At 42.6% G+C, this 22748-nt stretch overlaps 1 protein-coding gene and 1 long non-coding RNA gene across 3 annotated transcripts in view; one reads left to right on the top strand and one right to left on the bottom strand.

The window, feature by feature from the left end:
* The window catches only part of FRAS1 (Fraser extracellular matrix complex subunit 1), a 384087-nt gene that overhangs the window by 349220 nt on the left and 12119 nt on the right, over positions 1–22748 (top strand). For both annotated transcript variants that reach the window (XM_081876572.1, XM_081876571.1), the window contains exons 61-68: positions 510–697; positions 805–1080; positions 2919–3151; positions 5271–5431; positions 7250–7464; positions 19576–19726; positions 21191–21298; positions 22209–22368. In XM_081876572.1, the coding sequence (XP_081732698.1) occupies positions 510–697; positions 805–1080; positions 2919–3151; positions 5271–5431; positions 7250–7464; positions 19576–19726; positions 21191–21298; positions 22209–22368 (1492 nt within the window). The remainder of the gene's footprint in view (positions 1–509; positions 698–804; positions 1081–2918; positions 3152–5270; positions 5432–7249; positions 7465–19575; positions 19727–21190; positions 21299–22208; positions 22369–22748) is intronic.
* LOC309350463 overlaps positions 4655–22748 on the bottom strand; it is a 597274-nt gene continuing 579180 nt past the window's right edge. Inside the window, exon 3 of the long non-coding RNA XR_014160402.1 lies at positions 4655–4981. This is a non-coding gene — a long non-coding RNA (uncharacterized lncRNA). The remainder of the gene's footprint in view (positions 4982–22748) is intronic.

Genomic DNA, 22748 nt, shown 5'->3' with positions numbered 1-22748 from the left:
CTGATGTGAGGCTTTTGTCTCAGAACAGGTTTCTCCAGCCCTTTTCCAATGCGTCAATCCACAGCAACTCTTAAAGGCCTTACAGAAAATCTTGCAAGGCCAAGAGTTCTGTGCTTATCGTAAAGAATCAAAGCAGACATGCCCTCCAGCAATAATATGGGAGGTATATTTTGGATCACAGATTTTTATTAAAGTCGGACAGGCGCCATTAATCCTCACATGACATCTGTTAGTAAATCTGCCAAGCAATCCATCAGATGGCATGCTGTATTTTGTAGTTTTTAGTTTTCTAAAGGCTCCTGGGCCACATCATTAGAGCCAAAGGGGATACGATAAGAACTGGTGTGTGTGTGTGTGTGTGTGTGTGTGTGTGTGTGTGTGTGTGTGTGTTGTTAATCACAATGATTTAGTGGATCTGACCTCAGCATTGCTTTATGGAAGCATTTAAAAGTCCTGTCAGATTACAAGCTGGTTTGACTCAACCCTCTCTCTTGTGTCTGTTTGTGCAGGAGTGGACCACATCGTATTTAAGGTAGAGATCATGTCCAATGAAGACAGGGAGTGGCACGAGTCCTTTTCCCTGGTGTTAGGGCCAGATGACCCTGTTGAAGCTGTCTTGGGGGAGATCACCACTACAATCGTCACCATTCTGGACCAGGAAGCAGCTGGCAGCCTCATTTTGCCAGCCCCTCCTATTGTAAGTGGATTTAACCTGCGGATCCCTGAGTTATTTGGGATTAGCCGTTAGCTGCAGTTGCACGGTCCCTTCCCTGGAGTCCCAAGCCTTGTATTGTGTCCCTGCAGGTGGTTACACTGTCCGAGTATGATCACGTAGAAGAAGAAGCCAAAGAAGGAGCTAAGAAGTCTCCCTCTCCCGGCTACCCGTTGGTCTGCGTGACGCCTTGCGACCCTCACTTCCCCAAGTACTCGGTGATGAAAGAGCGCTGCGGCGACGCCGGGATAAACCAGTCCTCCATACAGTTCAGTTGGGAAGTGGCTACACCCACGGATGGGAATGGAGCCAGGTCTCCCTTTGAAACGATTACAGACAACACTCCCTTCACCAGTGTCAATCACATGGTATGTGCAGAGACTGTCAAGGAGGCTTCGCAGCCAAAGGAATGCAAGCGGCAAAATTATTTTCAAAGATAACGCTTACAGACGATTCTATAGTTCTGGATACCTGGTGTTATTTGCTTTATGAATTAAGGTCCCAGTTTCCCAATACACACATTTGCTATTCACCCCCCCCCCCCACTCTTCCTACATGGATTCACAGACACACAAACTTCTTATCAAGTAGTTACAGGAATATTAAACTGGAGTGTGCCTGAATTTGTGTCAGTGTAACCATGTTTGGTAATAATAAAATTCTGCACATTTATGTAATTCAGACATACAAATTATAATGCACTTTTTCATTCAGTTGGGCCAGTGTTCACAAAATTCTGTTTTACTTAGCATTTTGGTTTGAAAATCCAAGTTCCACTTTCTCTGCACTTCCTGCCAGATTGTATAGTTGAAGGAAAGAGCCTCTAATAGAGCTTTTGCTTTGCTTTTGAAGCTGTAGGCATTATTAACACAACAATATTGGGTAAGATCTATCCACTAGTTCTCTTATTTTTTTCCTTCTTCTAGGGAACCATTAGGTATCAAATAGTGTGCTATTCCTTCTTCTAAACTGAGCTGAGATTTATAATAAAATCTAACTTGCACACCTCTTTAAGTTTTAAAAGGTGCAAATTATAATTAAAGCACATAATGTCCTGTGTTTCACGAGGGTCTTTGGAAACAGATTCATCATACAATCACAGTTAGCAAGATGCAATCTTGAAAAGACTCGTGAGGTACGCACACAACACAGGTCTGCAAATATATTGCTTCTACCTTCAAGATGTAAAGGTGTGTCAAATTTACAGAACCACCTCTATGATAACAAAAAGAGGTCATATGTTTAAATGACACAGGTACTCTTGCTCTTGCTCGGGGGGGGGGGGGGAGGTGGCATGCTATGCAATATTTGGTAATTTGTAATTTTCCTGAGTGTTCTCTGGCCCCATTTCAACCTGGTTTCTAGACATTAAAAACATTAAAAATCACTTTTCCTTCAAAGGAACCAAACATAATGTAACTTTGCTCAATATTGCCTTTCACCCAAGAGAAACCTTGGAGGAATCACCTACTGGGTAACTGTTTCAATAAGCATTGGGGTATATGTCTATCAACATCTTGATTCTGCTGTCACTAATGCATTTGACAACTTTTGATTCTGGCAACTACCCTGAGTATATGTGTGTCTCAGAACGGGAAAATTTCAAAGCATTGAACACTTTCCACAGCCTAATGTGAACAGGGAAATAAAAGTTATTTTGCCTAAGACCTCTCCTGGCATGTATACTTAGAAATCAAAAAGAGCCACCTCAATTTTCAATTAATAGATATCCAAGGAGTATCTTTCATGGGAGGGACATACTAAAAAAAGCACAAACAATATTCCAGGTCCCTACTCGTGCTGTTAATTTATGGATGGTTAGCTGTCCAGCCAGCCAAAAAGAGGGCTGCTCTATAATATATTCTTTGATGTGCTTTCGAACTGCTAGGTTGGCAGGAGCAGGGACCAAGCAACGGGAGCTCACCCCGTCACGGGGATTCGAACCACCGACCTTCTGATCAGCAAGCCCTAGGCTCTGTGGTTTAAACCACAGTGCCACCCGTGTCCCACGTGGCGTTAAGCCTTTTTAAATGTGGATGGACAGAAAAGTAATAATGTTCTATTAATATATTGAAGCATTTTAAAATATATATAAGGCTATCAGCTGTTCAGGCTACACTGAGAATCATCTCTCCTCCCTCCCTCCCTCCCTCCCTCCCTCCCTCCCTCCCTCCCCCCTCCCTCACTCTCTCTCCTTCCTTCCCAGGTGCTGGACAGCATTTACTTCAGCCGGAGATTCCATGTTCGCTGTGTGGCCAAAGCCGTGGACAAGGTTGGCCACGCAGGCACCCCACTAAGAAGCAACATAGTCACCATTGGGACAGACAGCGCCATCTGCCACACGCCAATAGTGGCTGGAACAGCCCGGGGGTTTCAAGCACAGTCCTTCATTGCCACTTTGAAGTATCTGGATGTTAAGCACAAGGAACACCCCAACAGGTAGAGGGCTTCCCAAAACTTTCAGGGAAATGGTAGAGAATTTGAATTTAATAGCTATTTGGAGAAACAAACATTTATTAGATAGAGAGTTCACTTTTTATGCAAATGTGTATAATAGCAGTGCAAGGATAGATGCAATTTGGCTATACAAAGAATTAGAGTTAAAGGTGAGGAAAATAGAAATAAGGCCAAGAACAATATCAGATCATAATCCATTAATTTTAGAAATGCAGAATGAGAAACAAACCACTTTCAGATGAAGATTAAATGAAGATCTATTAGAGGACCATTTAAAAAAAAATGGAAAAAAGTATTAGGGGATTATTTTGAGCTAAATTTCAACAAGGGGACAAATGTAATAATAATAATAATAATAAATTTTATTTATATCCCGCCCTCCCCAGCCGAAGCCGGGCTCAGGGCGGCTAACAATAATCAAATAATCAAACAATCAAATAGTCACACATTCAAAATATTTCATTATAAAAATTAATTAAAATCAAATTAATGGCAATGTACAGATAGTATGGGACGCTAATTTTAGAAATGCTCCCAAGTGATTCTCAGAAAAAAAGAAAGATAAAGGATGATATCCAACATTAGTCATAGTCAGAGCAGAACTATTAAAATCTTCAGCCCCTTGATTTGAGGAGGTCTGTTCTGAATATGACTCAGTTCTTTCTTTGACCCGGAACTTTTCTCCTTGACCCGAAGAAAGAAAGGAATGCAAGGCATAAATGGTCGCTGCTTTCTTTATTTGGAACTTTTACTGCATTTTTTTAAATGAAGGGAAGATCAAAAGATGAAACAGCAAGCATATAATGCCACTTGGGGTGGTGTTGGGAGAGTTAACACATTTGCAATCCATTTCCAGGGGTCTACATTTAAAAAATTTCCAAACACTTCACCATTTAGGGTATTGCTAATGAAAGGATTTGTGGCTGAAAACTGAAAATAGACCAAAAGGCTTTGCTAACAAAGTATCAGTGAAAATATTTCTTAAACTAGCTTAGTGAGTGAATCTGTTTTTGAAAGGATCAGCAAGCTGGGGCGGGGGGCGGGGAATTGGGAGCTGTTTAGATTTCAGCCCCTCATGCATTGCTATATTAGGAATGAATCTCGGATTCAAATAGCTCCTCCAGACCTCAATATCCTGCTGCTAACTGAATGTAGGACCTGTTTTACATTTGGCAGTGAACCAGCAGGCTGAACAATGTTGATTGCATGTGCAGGTCTGAAGTGTGTGCAATTCTGGATGCTGGCCACTAATTTTGTGGCTACAACCCTCTACCCATTTACCTGGGATAAGACACATCAAGCTTGGTGGGACTTGCCTCTGAGTAGACATGTGTGAAATGATGAACTTGGAAAGTTGCCTTATGCCAAGACAGGCCATTGGTCCATCCAGCAAAGTTTTTTCTACTCTGCTAGGCGGCTACTTTAAAAAGCAGAGACATCACCTTTCTGACAAAGGTCCGTATAGTTAAAGCTACGGTTTCCCCAGTAGTGATGTATGGAAGTGAGAGCTGGAACATAAAGAAGGCTGATTGCCGAAGAATTGATGCTTTTGAATTATGGTGCTGGAGGAGACTCTTGAGAGTCCCATGGACTGCAAGAAGATCAAACCTATCCATTCTGAAGGAAATCAGCCCTGAGTGCTCACTGGAAGGACAGATCCTAAAGCTGAGGCTCCAAGACTTTGGCCACCTCATGAGAAGAGAAGTCTCCCTGGAAAAGACCCTGATGTTGGGAAAGATGGAGGGCACAAGGAGAAGGGGACGACAGAGGATGAGATGGTTGGACAGTGTTCTCGAAGCTACAAACATGAGTCTGACCAAACTGCGGGAGGCAGTGGAAGACAGGAGTGCCTGGTGTGCTCTGGTCCATGGGGTCACGAAGAGTCGGACACGACTAAACAACTAAACAACAACAAAGGCGGCTGCTCCCCGGGGTTTCAGGAATGAAACATTCCCAGTCCTTCCAGGGATTAAAACAGGGTCCTGTGCTGCAAGGCAGTGCAATTTGCATTTTGTTATGTTCATGCAATACGTGTGTCTTTTACCCAGTGCATCCTCTCCCTTCTCCCCACTTCAACTCTTGCTGCTTTGTGGTTTTCCAGAATCCATATCTCAGTGCAGATTCCACACCAGGACGGAATGCTCCCTCTCATTTCCACGATGCCTCTGCACAACTTGCACTTCCTCCTGTCAGAATCCATCTACAGGCACCAGCATGTCTGTTCCAACCTGGTCAGCATCCAAGATCTTAAGGGCATCTCAGGTAATCAATTACGGGCCGCTGCCACTTAATGTGCACATTCGTGAAGCAGCAGTTTCGCTGCTGGCATCCTGCAGGGCTGGTCCTTGATGGCAGGGGTCCCTGTAGAGAGTCCCAGAAGACCACCTCCAGGTGGGCATAGATTAATGGGCATAGGGGGCTTGGCCTGTGATGTTTCTTGAGCCCCATGTCTCCAGACCCCATGGCATTTGCACAAAGATGCAGGCAGAGAAATAGGCAATCGTCCTCCTCTGCCCTCATTCTTGAAAAGGGTTGCAGGTCAGCTTCTTGCAAGAATGGATGCTGAGACAAACATTCTGTGTGTTCAATGAGCAGTTTGACCCTGATGCTGTAAATAGCAGATATTATCGGCCTATTTATGCATGAAATGTTGGTTTTTGGTAAAGTGGAAAGGAAATAAAAGGTAGGTAAAGTAAAAGGAGAATTCCCCCTGGGTGCCTAGATTGGGGCAAGTACTCTATGGTGAGAGAGCCCCAGCAGAGATTGGAAGGGAAAAAAAACTTGCAGCAAAGTGGAAATATAGGCTGTTGGACCTTTAAATTATCCCCTTCTGAGTTTCTTCCAAAGTTACCCACTTCCCTTAGCATAGAAAGAGACCACATGTTTGGTAAGCTGAAAATGGTTTACTTAAATCTTCACATGTTAGATTTGTAGCAGGAAACCCCCCACCCAATCATTCAGTTTGTACAAACTTCACACACACTCACACTCACACACTACATACATTGCGCTTCTGTTATAAATTCATAGAAAATCAACCATACATCGGATTTGCACTGTTCCACTTTTATTTTACTTCATGAAGGAAGGACTACAAAATGGGGAAGGTTTGATACAGGGCAGCCATAATCCCTTGACCATACCAGCACATCCACAGGAGCCCTGCCCAGTTGCTATGCCAACCCTGATGGTCCTAGACAGAAGACCATCAAGATCACAAAGAACTTGCATATGGGAGTGGATTCAGCACGGACTGGAACAAAGGACAATAATCAGCTCTTCCCTCTGGGGGCAGGAAACTGCAAACTCCCCTCTGTCACCTGGAAAGTACTCATGGGGAGGGGGAAAGGGGGAACCAGCCAGGTGACACGACACTCAGGTTACCACCACAACTCCTCCCTCAACCCCTCCTTTCTGTGATGTATGCATGATGTTTCTGGGGGTGGGCTTGATCTACAGGATGGGAATTTCAAAAGTCTTTATAAGACCTTACACACCATTTTTTCTGTGTCCTTCCTCTCTCCTGCAAGTGAGGGGAGCACCCTGTTGCAACAGTTCAATAAAGGCCAAGCCTACAGGCTGCTGTTTTGTTCCAAGTTATCCTGGTTGGTGTCTTTGTTTTTGTCCAAGGGAGTCCTTGGATTTTTCCGTTAACAGATTCATGTGCTTTTCCATACAGCAGCAAGAAAAGTCAGGCAGTAAAACTGAGGTTAGCTCCCCAAAGCTAAGTGTTTCTAAATTATAGGTATAGAAACACAAAAGTGGCTTCTTAAAGTCATGCGGTCTAAGCTTGAAGCATCCACCTTAGACATCCTTACTGGAGGGGTTCACATTGTGGAATAAAGGTGGTAAGTGGGAGAACAAAGAGTTTGATAGACCTTCCTCCCAAGGTGAGGGTGTGTGGCCTAGCTAAGCCTGGCAGGACAGCTTACTCTCTGGTCTTAACCCCTTCATGCATTAATTAGAGTTAAGCATGTTGGCTGGAGATATCCCACATGAAATGTATTTCACAGCAGATCTGATGTATAACCAAAGCGTAACATAGCAAAACCTTGTCGTATCCCCTGGTTTCCATCCCAGAAGCTGGATTCCTAGATGAAGTGACCTACAATAGCATCGTTCTGGGACCCGGGTACGATCGACCGTACCAGTTTGACCCCAGTGTGAGAGAGCCAAAGACCATCCAGCTGTACAAGCACCTGAACCTGAAGAGCTGCATCTGGACTTTTGACGCATACTATGACATGACAGAATTAATTGACGTCTGTGGAGGATCGGTCACTGCCGACTTCCAGGTAATACTGTCCAGCTGGGGGCCAGTCAGGAAAATCTCCTATTGGGTTTTTTGGATTGAATGCTGGGGTCCCCAGTATGATTCCTGTGGACACCAGGACACCTTCTCCCCCCCCCACACACACACTTGGGGGCCTGTTAAGGCCTTCTGCCCCTCCCAAATTTTATTTATTTATTTATTTATTTATTTATTTATTTATTTATTTATAAAAATATTTTATGGGGGGGAATACATGAACAAAGACATACAGATACCACAAATACACATAGAAACACACATGCTACATATACAAACTAAGACACCTTACCCCCCCCTTGACCTCCCTCCACCACTGCTCGACTTCCTTAATTTTTAATTTAATTATTTCATTGCATTTCTAAAAACCTTCGTCTTCATCTCTTGCAACCATTTCTGATTTTATTTTCACCTTTACATACTTACATACTTAATCTATACTCGCTAACTATATATTTACCGTATTTTTCGCACCATAACACTCACTTTTTTCCGCCTAGAAAGTAATGGGAAATGTCTGTGCGTGTTATGGAGCGAATGCCTACGGATGGCGGGGGGATCTGCTGCAGTCAGCAGAGGATCCATGGTTCCCCTTCCTTCCCTCCTGCGTGGCTCGCTTTGAAACAGCAAAGCGGGAGAAGAGCCGCTGAGTGGGGAGGAGAGAGGGACAGAGAGCCTGCTTCTGCAAAGGAGCAAAGCGGGAGAGGAGAGGAGCCGCTTACACGAGTCCGGAGCTGTTTTTTTCAGTGAGCCAGGGAGGAGGGAGAGAACAGCTCGCTAAATAGCAGCAAATTTTTTCGCAAGCAGGCTCTCTGTCCCTTCTCCTCCCCACTCAGCTGGCTAAATAGTAGCAAAGTTTTTCAGCGAGCCGGGAGGAGGGAGCTGTTTTTTTCAGCGAGCTGGGGAGGAGGGAGAGAATAGCTCGCTAAATAGCAGCAAATTTTTTCGCAAGCAGGCTCTCTGTCCCTTCTCCTCCCCACTCAGCGGGCTAAATAGTAGCAAAGTTTTTCAGCGAGCCGGGAGGAGGGAGCTGTTTTTTTCAGCGAGCTGGGGAGGAGGGAGAGAATAGCTCGCTAAATAGCAGCAAATTTTTTCGCAAGCAGGCTCTCTGTCCCTTCTCCTCCCCACTCAGCGGGCTAAATAGCAGCAAAGTTTTTCAGCGAGCTGGGGAAGAGGGAGAGAAGCAGAGCCTTTAAAGGAGCAAAGCGGAAGAGGAGAGGAGCCTTCTCTTATACCCCTCTTCTGCATTATTAACAGCATCCTTCTCCACCCACCCCACGCGTGCACCTTGTCCCTTGAGTGCTTTTCCTTCCCTCCCCACTTAAAACGTGGTTACAAAGCACGGATCCACATGGATCCTCAGGATTTTTGCACTGGGTCACCCCAAATTCACCATCAGATCACATAGCATGTCCATGGCTACAGCTTGCACCAAAAAAATCACACACCCACTGTTGCCTGGGGCCGCAGTGGTGCAAAAACGTGGTTACAAAGCACGGATCCACATGGATCCTCAAGATTTTTGCATTGGGCTACCCCAAATTCACCGTCAGATCACATGTCTGTGGCCACAGCATGAACCACAAAAATCATACATCCACTGTTTCGTTTAGAATATTTTTTTTCTTGTTTTCCTCCTCTAAAAACTATGTGCGTGTTATGGTCGGGTGCGTGTTATGGTGCGAAAAATACGGTATATTCACACATCCCCTTTACATGTTTAATCTATGCATATTAACATATTCTTTTTAGAGCAGCATTTTATTTTCCCATGTATTCTTTGAAGCATTTCCATTCTGATTTTAAATTCTGATTTGTTTGAGATCTTATAATTGCTGTGAATTTTGCCAACTCTGTGTATTCATTTAGTTTATAAATCCATTCTTCTTTAGGGAAGTTCAGGGAAGTTTTTAATGTGTGACATTTTAATGTATTCTGAATCTTTGTTGGAAGCCGCCCAGAGTGGCTGGGGAAACCCAGCCAGATGGGCGGGGTACAAATAATAAATATTATTATTATTATTATTATTATTATTATTATTATTATTATTATTAAGAGGGTACTGTCTTGTCTTTCTATTTGCTGGCTATAACTATTCTGGCGGCTACTGTATGATTCCTGTGGACACCAGGGCACCCCCCAACTTGAGGACCTGTTAAGACCCTCTGCCCCTCCCAAATTTTATTTTTTTAATGAGTTTCTGGAAGGCTTTCCCACCCCTCCTTTTTTAGGCGTCTGCCTGCTTTTTTATCTGTTTGGTTTGGGGGAAGTGGTGTAGATATTTTGCCAGTTTCGGGGCAAGGGTGTCGGTTCGGAATATCACCAGTTTATCATCGTCATAAACTTTATGAGAGCCAGTGTGGTGTAGTGGTTAAGAGCGGTAGTCTCATAATCTGGGGAACCGGGTTCGTGTCTCCGCTCCTGCACATGTAGCTCCTTGGGCTAGTCACACTTCTCTGAAGTCTCTCAGCCCCACTCAACTCACAGAGTGTTTGTTGTGGGGGAGGAAGGGAAAGGAGAATGTTAGCCACTTTGAGACTCCTGAAGGGGAGTGAAAGGCGGGATATCAAATCCAAACTCCTCCTCTTCTTCTTCTTCTTCTTCTTCTTCTTCTTCTTCTTCTTCTTCTTCTTCTTCTTCTTCTCACTAGCCAAAGGCCATGGCATCATTCACAATGGGAACAAAAAGAAAAGCAACAATAAGCATAAAAACCGTAAAAACATCAGACACTGCAGATACAATAAACCAAGATCACTTCTCCTAAAAATTATTTGTTGCATACAATAGAATAGCAAGGGGTTCTCAGGTAGAATGTGCCAGCTTAAATGTCCGAATCACCTTTGCAATTGACCACTATTTTATCTAGTTCTTTTCTCCTGATCTTCTTAGCTGCCAACACATATAGTGCTACTTTATAAGTTACAAAGTCATCAGTAAATATCATTGGTTGTTCTTCTGGGGAACTGGCCTTCTGAGGTGCCCACAAGAGTCCCTTCGATTTGTAAATGTGCCGCCGGACCCTACTAAACAGGCAGGGGTGATGACCTGGAACCAGTTCATGAGCCAGATCCAGAACAGGCCTACTCTTTTGACAACTCAGTGGGGCTGCCCCCCTGGAAATTACTTGAAATCTTTAGAAGAAGAATCAGGAGCTGCTCCATCCTTTGCTGTGCCAGGCTTGTATTCAAGTCCTGGCCGCTGAATGCAAACTCTGCTTTTGCTGGAGGTTGGTTCCACTAACGAGCATAATAATAATAATAATAATAATAATAATAATAATAATAATAATTTATTATTTATACCCCGCCCATCTGGCTGGGCTTCCCCAGCCACTCTGGGCAGCTTCCAACAAAATATTAAAATACAGTAATGCATCAAACATTAAAAGCTTCCCTAAACAGGGCTGCCTTCAGATGTCTTCTAAAAGTCTGGTAGTTGTTGTTCTCTTTGACAGCTGGTGGGAGGGTGTTCCACAAGGCGGGTGCCACTACCGAGAAGGTCCTCTGCCTGGTTCCCTGTAACTTGGCTTCTTGCAGTGAGGAAACCGCCAGAAGGCCCTTGGCACTGGACCTCAGTGTCTGGGTAGAACAATGGGGGTGGAGACGCTCCTTCAGATATACAGGGCCAAGGCCATTTAGGGCTTTAAAGGTCAGCACCAACACTTTTAATTGTGCTCGGAAACATACTGACTCGGGAACCCCCAAGTAGAAGCAATCTCAACTGGTTTGCAACTGGTGACATTTTCTTGAGGGGCTCCCCTGAACAATGTGGGACGGGGCTTTGGAATTCAAGTAGTCACCAGATGTATGTTTATTTATTTGCTATTTATTTTCCTGCATTTATATCCCACCTTTCTCCTGTTATGGCATCCAAGTGGCATGCCTGTGGTTTCCACGAGGTCTCCCATCCAGATGCTGACCGGAGCCAGCCCTGCTTAGCTTCAGCAAGGTGGTGGCATCATACACCTTCAGACCATACCCTGGGATCATTTGTTTCCATTTCAGGATTTGTAGAGAGCATGAAAAGAGAGACATGGCCTCTACCCTGGCCTTAAATTAGGAGACTTTCAGCGATACTGGAGAAGAATGAAACCATAGTTACTTGGTGATGCTAATAGCCACAGAAACCTATTCACCTGTCACCTCAATTATAGAAATCGTTATGAGATGAAGATAAAAAGGGCACCTGGGTGTCTGGCCATGCTTGCTTTATTAATCAGCAGTAAAATAAGTGGATTTTCAGATTTCTTTTATGGCTTTTCCGTAAAGGAAGAGATGGCTTGATGGTGTCATATGCGCAGGAATTGTACTAAAATGGATAATCACACTTGCCTTTGAATGTTAGTTTCTGCCCAAAGCGTTGTGTAGACAGAACATGGTCCTTGCTGCTTTCTTTCTCTTTCCGAAAGATCTTTGAGTGCCAGATTAAATCAGTTTTTAATCATGTTTATGTGACTTTTATTGTAGTCCTTTACTTTGGTTTTAAATTGCTTTGGGACTCTATTTTTTGTTTTTTGTTTAGTGGCGAGTGATTTATAAATTGCATAAACCTAAACCATGAGAAGACCACTTCACGCCCTCTCCACATGCACGGGGGCTGGCTCTCAGCCTCCGCACGATTGAGGGGATCCCCGGCCGCGTCATCCCCTGGCCAGCGTTATCACACTGGCGCGGCCGGGGATCTCCCTCTTTTGCCGCCTCAGCTCAATGGGAACCAAAGATTGCAGAGCTCTGGAGCAGTAAGATGTGGGTCAAATGCCTTTGCCTCCAGTTTTTTGTGGCCTTGGGGCTCTGCTACCTAACGGTATGTCTGTGTCAAAAGGTAGCAACCTGCTTTGGGACTTCCGGAGGCGGCGCGAAACGGCGATGGCGGTCCTCTTCACTGTCTGAAGAGGGGCTCCGCAGGAAAGGGTCGTTTGCTGCGGCATAGCGACGACCCGTTAGAAAAAACCACGGGCAGAGGGAGCCCGTGGCCGTGGGACTCGGCGGGCGCCAGGAACTCCCCCAGAAGTGTGGAAGGGACCCCGTAAGGGGCTCCGGAGCGCGAAAGGGGGAGCGGCGCTGTGAGTTCATCGCTCTTTCTGCGGGAGGCGAAGCCGCGCAGCTGCTGCTGATGAGCGCCGACCTTTCTTCCTGTGAACATCAATTTGGCAAGTAACATACCCGTGAGTAAAGTGAACTACAATTTGGACTTAAAATATCCTTTTTTTCGGGGTTTGAAAACGGGTGACGAGTAAAAGGAAGTCCGTCTCCCGATACTGCTTACAAGATCAAAGCAAAGGCACAGAGGAGCGCTGAGGCGCTTAATGGGAGCTTTGTAAAGTGGAACTATTGTGCATTTACAGAATTTGCAGTCTTCTTATTTAAAAGACCAAGAGAGACTCTATTTCTGCCTATGGGACTTGTATTTGGGACTTTGTTTCAAGAACGCAAGTCGTCGGGCTGTCAGTGCGTAACTGAGCTGTCAAACTGCGGACTATAGTAACAAGATTTCAAGCTGCTACATATATTGAGACTTTAAAACACTGTTGCAATTACCAATCTGGCTCCTAGCGGCTTTAGTTTAAAAAGTAGAGGACTCTGCGAACCTTCCTTATTGTCTTGGAATTACAAATTAAAAAAGAGATTATAGAAACTTTAAATGGCGGAAAAATCCTCTCCTTCCCTGAAACTTTAAGATACTCCCCCTAGAGGATTGTGGAGTTACAGAGGCCTGGGAAACATACTTTGTTTGGAATTTCTGTGGTTTAATTGTTTGTACTCTGGACTTGCTTTCTCATGGAATAAAGGATAATTTGACCTTGAACAAGAGGCAGGTGTGGAATGAGTGGCACAGGGAAAACAAGAGCAGCCAAAGCTAAAGAAAGAGAAAAAGAGAAAGAAAAAGAAAGGAAGCCTGTGCAACTTGTCCAAACAACTTTAGCTCATCATCGCAGATCATCTGTTCCAACCGTCCTGACAGCACAGGAGGTGGAGGCTGAACAGCCTGCTGAAGAGGACATGGCAACAGGAGGATCTGACACAGTTTTGAAACAAATTTTAGAACAATTAGCAATTCTAAATCAAAAAGTGGACAATCAATCACTAAAAATAGACCAAGCAACAACTACTATTGGCGCATTATCTGAAAAGGTCTCTCAGAATACACAGGCAATTGAGAATCTACAAGGAGCTACAGCTGAAAACCATAAATTAGCTGTGGAAGCCTATCAAAAAGCGGAGCAAGCAAGCAAAAAAGTTGATGAGATTAAAGGTGAAATCAAGCCTCTGAAAAGACAGGTAGGGGAACAACAGGCCTACCTGTCGATGGTGGAATTGAGAAACAAGGAGAATAACCTTAGGTTGAGAGCTGTCCCAGAATTGGAGGAAGGTAATTTGGAGGGATTTTTGACACTTTTATTCTCCAAATTTTGGGGAATAGAAGAGGATAAAGACTTTAAAATTGTGACTGCATTTAGACTGGGCAGATCGGTGAAGAAAGACAAGTCCAGAGACTGTTTGGTTATTTTGAGATCAAGAGAAGAAAGAGACAAGATACTAGGCCTACATTTCAAAAAATCTCTAGAGATAGAAGGTAAAAAGGCTGAAATTTACAGAGACATACCCAAATTGCTATTGGATCTTAGAGCCTCATACTTAGAACTGGCAAAGCTGTTGAGAAACAACACAATCCCTTATAGGTGGGAGTTCCCGCAAGGACTATCATTCAGTTATAAAGGAAGGAAAATAAGAATCAGAACACCAGAGGATCAGCAGAAGTTTCTTCACGACAACGGGGAAGACCTCCAGAAAGGAGCAGTTGCGTCTTGGCCACCCCCACCACCAGAAACCAAACAGCCTGGAGCTGGACCATCACTGCCACCGCCGGGAACGGGGGACCTAGACACCCCATTGTAAGGCCTATAAATTGATTCAGGATGTCTCTGCAACTTCTTAGTTGGAATATAAATGGCGGAAATTCTCCAGAAAAAAGAAGGAAAGTATTTCATATATTGAAGAAAGAACAATTGGACATTATTTGCCTGCAAGAAACACATGTGACAAGGCTTCATCGGAAAGTGCTAATTAATAAAAGGTTAGGCCAAGAATTTATTTCTTCGGACAGAGTTAAGAAAAGAGGAGTAGTGATCTATGCAAAGGAGAGCCTGTCACCGAAATTTCTATTTAAAGATGAACAAGGCAGAATTTTGGCTATTGAAATTTATACACATGGAGAAAAATTTTTGATATTAGGAATCTATGCACCAAATGATGGAAAATCGGAATTCTTTAAGAAGCTGCATGAGACTTTACTGGACTATCTAGACTATAACAACATCATTATGTTGGGAGATATGAATGGGGTTGTCTCTGTAAATATGGATAAGTCGCAGAGTGCAAATATAACAAAAGAAGGCAGACTACCTAAAACTTTTTTTGAAATGACAGACAATATGGATTTGATTGATATATGGAGAGTCAAGAACCCCCTAGGAAAAGAAGGAACTTTCTTTTCTGAAGCTCATCAGTCATGGACACGAATCGACCAAATATGGATAACTAAAGGACTGGCACCTAAAACTAGAAAAGTGGAAATCTGCCCAAAAACTTGCTCCGACCATAATGCTTTGAAAATGGAATTGAGACTAAACATAACCGGATCCTTCCGATGGAAAATGAATGACACTTTATTCAGAGATCAGGAGGTTGTGAAGAAGGCCCAAAAAACTTTAAAAGATTACTTTGAGATAAACTTAAACACTACGGTGGAAAAAAGAACAATCTGGGACGCAAGTAAAGCGGTGATGAGAGGGTTTCTAATACAACAAAACACTGTAAAGAAAAGACTCTGGAATGAAAAGAAGCAGAAGATACTGGAGAGAATAAGTGAGGGTGAAAGGAAATTAAGATCCAGGCCCAAGTCTAAGGAAGTGCTGAGAGAAGTGAAATTTTTCCAGGCCCAATACATGAAACTGATAAACCAAGAAGTGGAGTGGAAAATTAAACAAATGAGACAAAGATCTTTCGAGTCAGCAAATAAGTGTGGGAAACTGCTAGCATGGCAGTTGAAAAAAAGACAAAAACTAAATACAGTTACAAATCTAGAGATTGAAGGAAGAATGGTTCTGCACAAGGGCCGCAGAAAGAATCTGAGATAGATCAATTTATCAAAACTAACGGATTACAAAAAATTTCCCAGGAAATGAGAACAACCCTGAATGTTAAAGTTTCACAGCAGGAAATCGAGAGTGCCATACAGAACCTCCAATTAGGCAAATCTCCAGGCCCTGATGGACTTACCTCCAAATATTATAAGGTTTTGAAGGATTATTTGTTACAACCCTTGATGGAGGTATGTAACCAGATCATGGAGGGTAAGAAGGCACCAGAAACGTGGAAAGAAGCTTTCATCACATTGATTCCTAAAACAGAAACTGAAAAGACGCAACTTAAGAACTACCGTCCCATCTCACTCCTAAATGTGGATTACAAAATTTTTGCAGATATTTTGGCAAATAGATTTAAAAAAGTACTGAACGAAGTGATTCACAAAGATCAAGCAGGCTTTCTCCCGGGTAGGCATTTGTTTGACAATACGAGAAACATTATTGACATTTTGGAACTCTTACAAACAAATATTAATACTAGAGCGGTGCTAATCTTTATTGATGCGGAGAAAGCCTTTGACAATATTTCTTGGATGTTCATGAAGAAAAATTTGGAAGGGATGGGAGTGGGACGGGGGTTTGAAAATGGTATAGAAGCAATATATTCAGATCAAAAAGCTAAATTGATAGTAAACAATGTGGTGACGGAGGAATTCAATATTGAAAAAGGGACACGACAAGGGTGCCCTCTATCCCCATTATTGTTTATCTCGGTCCTGGAGGTGCTTTTGAATATGATTAGAAGGGACCGGTCAGTTCGGGGCATTGAGGTTGGAGTGAAACAATACAAACTGAAAGCATTTGCAGACGATTTGGTATTAACATTACAGGAGCCAGTTTCTAGCACAAAAAGAGTTTTGGATTTAATTTCTGATTATGGTCGGGTGGCGGGATTTAAGTTGAACAAGCAAAAGACTAAGGTCTTAGCAAAGAACCTAACGTCTACAGAAGCAGATGAGTTTTTGAAAGAGACAGGATTAAATGTGGTTAAAAAGGTAAAATACCTAGGGGTGTACCTGACTTCTAAAAACTTGAATTTGTTTAAGGACAACTATGAGAAATGCTGGTCAGAAATCAAAAGGGATTTGGAAACTTGGACAAGACTAAAACTTTCCTTGTTAGGCCGAATAGCAGCTATAAAGATGAATGTTTTGCCGAAAATGTTATTCTTGTTTCAGACCCTGCAGATTGTGGACAAAGTGGTATGTTTTGGAAAGTGGCAGAAGGATATCTCTAAGTTCGTTTGGCAGGGCAAAAAGCCCCGAATTAAGTTTAAAATACTAACAGATGCGAAAGAAAGGGGGGGATTTGCCCTGCCAGACTTGAGGTTATATTACGAATCTACAGCCTTCTGCTGGATGAAAGATTGGTTTTTGTTAGAGAACACTGATGTCCTAGATCTGGAAGGGTTTGATAACGCTTTTGGGTGGCATGCGTATTTGTGGTACGACAAGGTTAAAGTTCATAAAATGTTCAAAAATCATATTGTTAGAAGAGCAATTTTTATGGTCTGGACAAAATATAAAGACTTATTGGAGAGCAAAACACCAAGGTGGCTTTCACCGGCAGAGGCCAAGGCACGTAAGAGACTTAACATGGAGGCCTACTGGCCAAAATATTGGGAATTAATTGAAAAAGATGGTGACAATTGGAAGCTGCAGAGTTTTGAAAATGTAAAAAGCAAGGTGCGAGACTGGTTGCATTATGCTCAAATTCGGGAAATTTTCAAAACAGATAAAAAGGTTGGGTTTCAGGTGGAAAAATCGAAATTAGAGACAGAATTGTTAGAACCTAAAGACAAATTACTCTCAAGAATGTATAACTTGCTGCTTAAATGGAATACACAGGATGAGACAGTCAAATCCGCCATGATAAAGTGGGCACAGGATATTGGACATAACATTATGTTTGAGGACTGGGAAAGGTTATGGACCACCGGATTGAAATTCACGGCATGTAGTGCCCTGAAAGAAAATATTATGAAAATGATATACCGGTGGTACATGACCCCAGTCAAGCTTGCTAAGATATATCACCTGTCTGATAATAAATGCTGGAAGTGTAAAGAGGCGGAAGGGACGTTCTTTCATCTCTGGTGGACATGTCCGAAAGTGAAGGCCTTTTGGGAAATGATCTATAATGAGTTAAAAAAGGTATTTAGATATACCTTGCCTAAGAAACCGGAGGCCTTCCTTCTGGGCATTGTAGACCAGAATGTGTTAAAGAAGGATAGAACTTTTTTTATGTATGCTACAACAGCAGCAAGAATTCTCATCGCAAAGTGTTGGAAGACACAAGATTTACCCACACTGGAGGAATGGCAGACGCAGTTGATGGACTATATGGAACTGGCGGAAATGACTGGCAGAATCCGAGACTTGGGAGAAGAAAAAATGGAAGAGGACTGGAAAAAATTTAAGGACTATTTACAAAAATATTATAAGCTGTATGAATGTTAAGAAAATGCACTTTTTAGGAAATATTAGCCCCAGCAATGGTAATTAGGTGAAATGAAAACTAAGGCACAAGAAAAGAGAGGTGAAATTAAGAAAAATCTTTATTGCATTATGTTTTAATCACAATATATAAGATCATGGTTACAATAACTTTGACTTTGGTAACATGAAATTGAAAGATACAATAAGTAATGAATTGAAAGATACAATAATGAACTGAAAGATACAATAAGTAATGAAATAAGATAATAAATAGCTGAAGACTTTGTATTATGAATATTGGGTTATAAATATATTGAAATGGGTAATATGACAAAATGAAAGATACAATAAGTGATGAAATAAGATAACAAAATGCTGAAGTTGGTATTATAAATAATGCAGATTCGGGAAGATGTGGGGAAGTCCAAAAGATTCTGTAAAAGAAATATGATTTATGAAACTTTTGTATTTTATTCTTTGTTCTTTTTTATTCTGTAAAACTAATAAAAATATTTTAAAAAAAAAAAAGGTAGCAACCTGCTTTGATGATGAAGTCAAGGAACACTGGTGTTTTTTCAAGACTTATCAATCATAATTAATAGTAAATGTGGTGAATTAGTAATACCAGTGTGGCATAGAAGTTACAGCAGGGGGACCTATGACTCTTTTTTATATATATACATTTTTATTGGTTTTTTTGACATATCATTTCCAACAGACATATAACATAATTTCTTGTCTTATACAATATTTTAGACTTCCATCAACACCTCTGATGATTTTCCATTCTTTATCACTTATTCTGCATTTATTAATTTCTCTACTACTCTTAATTATCATTAACTATTAAATCTCCTCATAGTCTTTCTTGCAATATTTCAAATAGCCCTCCTTACAAAACTTCTTGCAATCTGTTCATTAAAATTACTTTTCATATATTTTGTATATTTACTCCAGTCTTCTAAGAATCTCTGGTCCCGCAGCTTTCGAATCCTCCCTGTTAATTTATCCAGTTCGGCATAGTCCATCAACTTCATCCGACCTGTGACTCTTCATATGATCGTGAACGTCAACTCCCATCAGCCCCAGTCAGCTGACTGATGGTCAAGGATGATGGGAGTTGTAGTCCAGCAATAGCTGGAGAGCCACAGGTCACCAAACCCCCTTGACAGAGTGCTGGACTTTGATGGGGCTCATATCTCTACTCACCTATTCAGTTCTATGGTTGATCTTAGGCCAGTCACTCTCTTGGTCTCGTAGAATTGTAGTTGGAAAGGACGATGGGGGTTATCTAATGCAGCCCCCTGCAATGCAAGAATCTTTTTGCCCAACATGTGTCTCAAATCCATGACCTTGAGATTAAGAGCCTCATGCTCTAGCCACAGCCAAGCCCTTTTTTCACTAGGTTGCCCTGAAGAAGAACTGGGTGGTTCTATCTGCTGCCCTGAGCTCCTTTGGAGGAAAGCCTGGATGGGGAAAAATGCAAACGTTTTCACTCTGTGTTCACTGATAGGTTCGCGATTCAGCTCAGTCCTTCCTGACAGTCCATGTCCCTCTCTACGTCTCCTACATTTATGTGACTGCACCTAGAGGATGGGCCTCTCTGGAACATCACACTGAGATGGAGTTTTCCTTCTTCTATGACACAGTCCTCTGGAGAACAGGTGAGTGGTTGTGGCGCAAAAGTGTGCTATGAAGCAACGTTGCCGGTGTGCCTGGTCCCATGATTTGAAAGCATGTGGTGCAGGAACCTTGTAGTGCTAAGCAGGATATAGGTCTGGTCAGAGTCTAGATGGATCTGGGACCCCTACGTTGCTACCTTGAACTCCAAGGCTGGAGATAAGCCTTGTCAACAAATAGCATGCAGAAGTCATTGTATTTAATGAGACTTAGGATTGCAGCCCAAATAAATAAGTGACCCTTGTCAGGCTTAAAAATAGCAAAGTGCAGGGGTACTTCGACCTCAGAGCATGGGCAGCCCACCCAAAATTTTATAATTTGGCACAATATTTGGACTGTTTGATTATTGGATAATTTGTATAATTTGGAATATATAATGTGGTTTGATTGGATTGTTAAAATGGAAAACTCAATAAATATCATTTACCCACCCCACCCCCCAAAAAATATAGCAAAGTGCGCTTACTCTTTCTTTTTTTAAAATAATGCTATGGTGATGATTGTGAGCCCCTCTGAGCTCAACTTTTGTTGTTGGAAAAGAGGAATGCAAATATTAAATCAAATGAAAAACCCAATGCTTATGGGGACTTTAATGACCTGAAGCTGGTTTGAGAGTGAGATTTGGGAGACACCAATACCCTTGACTCGACTTGACACCACCCCCTTTTAAAACCACATCTGAAACAATATGGGAGGCAGCACTAACTCATAGATGGCACCGGACACCAGTTAAACTGATCTACGTGAAGGAGGAGATGTTGCCCAACTGTTGGCGTGGTTGTTCAACTAGGGGGACCTTTCTCCACATGTGGTAGCAGTGTCCTAATGTTGACCGATCCTGGGATATTCTTTTTGACAAGATTCCACAATTACAAAACGGGTTGGTCCCAAGTCTCCCTCTTTGGGTCTTTTGTCTCTGCGACTGGTCCCAACACTTTTTCATACACACTTAGTATGCTTCCTATTGAATGCAGTAAGATCTATCAGACCCTACATTGGATTCTTGAAGCCCTTGTATTTGGTCTCTGATTCTCTCAGCCTTCAGTGCTAGGGGTCATAAGGAACCTAAGACCTTTGACACTTGCTGGTTTCCTTTTCTCTTGTTTGTAAACGAGTCCATTGAGAGGGAAAATCTCCCAGCTACTCATAGAAGCCTCTGCAGAAGCTTTCTAAGTCAGATAGGATTGGACTCACCAGATCTTGCCCCCCCCTTTCCTTTTCTTTTCCCCCATCCTTTTATACTTATGATTTGTTGGACACAAGAAACGTACTTGTTATTATTGTTGTATTTGTTCACGTTCTTGGGAAAATGAACAAAGTACAACTGTAAAAACTGGCTTAGCTCTCTTCTTTCTGTCGCTGGGTTGTGACAGGAGGGCCAGTGCACTTTGATTAATGCTCCTTTATCCCTTTGTGAAGGAGGCAGCTGATTCTCTTGTTCCCTCCAGGCATTCAGACCGACAGCGTCCTTTCTGCTAGGCTGCAGATAATAAGGATCTACATTCGAGAAGATGGTCGGCTAGTCATTGAGTTCAAGACTCATGCCAAGTTCCGAGGTAAACAGCTTTTGATTTCTGCAAGGAAACCTGTTTGGATGAAGGTCACACTTTCTAGAAGCCCTGGCTCTTATGCCTCATCCCAGATATGGGCAGGTGCTGGTTGTTGCAGGATGATGGCACCCTAAGGTAAAAAGGTAAAATACCCCTGGACGGTTAAGTCCAGTCAAAGGCGATTATGGTGTTGCGGTGCTCATCTTGCTTCAGGCCGAGGGAGCTGGCGTTTGTCCACAGACAGCTTTCCGTGTCATTTGGCCAGCATGACTAAACCGCTTCTGGTGCAACAGTGACAGAAACCAGAGTGCATGGAAACGCCATTTCCCTTCCTGCCACAGCGGTACCTATTTATCTACTTGCACTGGCGTGCTTTAAAAATTCTAGGTTGGCAGGAGCTGGGACAGAGCAATGGGAGCTCACCCCATCATGGGGATTCGAACCGCCAACCTTCCTATTGGCAAGCCCAAGGGGCCCAGTGGTTTAGACCACAGGGCCACCCACTAGTAATAAAAATAAAATAAAATAAAATAAAATAAAATAAAATAAAATAAAATAAAATAAAATAAAATAAAATAAAATAAAATAAAATAAAATAAAATAAAATAAAATAAAATAAAATAAAATAAAATAAAATAAAATAATTTATTTATACCCTGCCCATCTGGCTGAGTTTCCCCAGCCACTCTGGGAGGCTCCCAATCGAGTGTTAAAAAACAATACAGCATTGTTTCTGATGGCACCCTACAACCTCTAAGGCACACCTTTTTCCTTTGCCTTTACTTGTCCCAGGGCTAAGCCCTGGTATTCATAGATGGCTCAGAAGCTAAATCCTTATGAGCCTTAGATTAAGCAAAATGATGCTGACGCTATTATCGTCATCAATGAGAGCATCATTTTTTTCCTCTTCATGCAGGGCACTTTGTGATGGAACACCACACTTTGCCAGATGCAAAGTCTTTCATCATGACTCCTGATCACTTGGGAGGGATGGAGTTTGACCTGCAGCTTTTGTGGAGTGGCCAGACTTTCGATTCTCCTTATCAGCTCTGGAGAGCAACCAGCTCCTACAGCAGGTAAGACCAAAAAAAACCCTGCTACTGAAGCTGCTGCCATCCTTCTGCTGCCCAGGATGTCTTCAGTTTGATGCTAGGTTTCTGTCAGGGTGAATTTGCAGAACCAGGGGGACATAACAGAGTTGAAGGCAGCAGGGGAATGATCCTGGAATGAGTTGATGCATAGCACTAGGACTTTGGAGGAACTGTGTGGGACGGGGGGTGGGCTTTGCCAGCTATTAGGAATTTGGGGGACAAGGGCTTTGGGAATCCTGCTGGAGAAAAGCAAAGGCTGAGCCAGAAAATAAAGGCTGCTCCTGGCAAAAGAGGAATGGTGGTTTTGAAAGGCAGTTGAGGGTTCTGCACACCTAACTGCCTCACTGACATTTCCAGGTTGGAGG

This window comes from Podarcis erhardii, assembly GCF_964252035.2.
Source record: "Podarcis erhardii genome assembly, chromosome: 9".
In the NCBI taxonomy this organism is placed as follows: domain Eukaryota; kingdom Metazoa; phylum Chordata; class Lepidosauria; order Squamata; family Lacertidae; genus Podarcis; species Podarcis erhardii.
The sequence above is the reverse complement of the archived record's forward strand: the minus strand, read 5'-3'. Positions and strand labels throughout refer to the sequence as shown.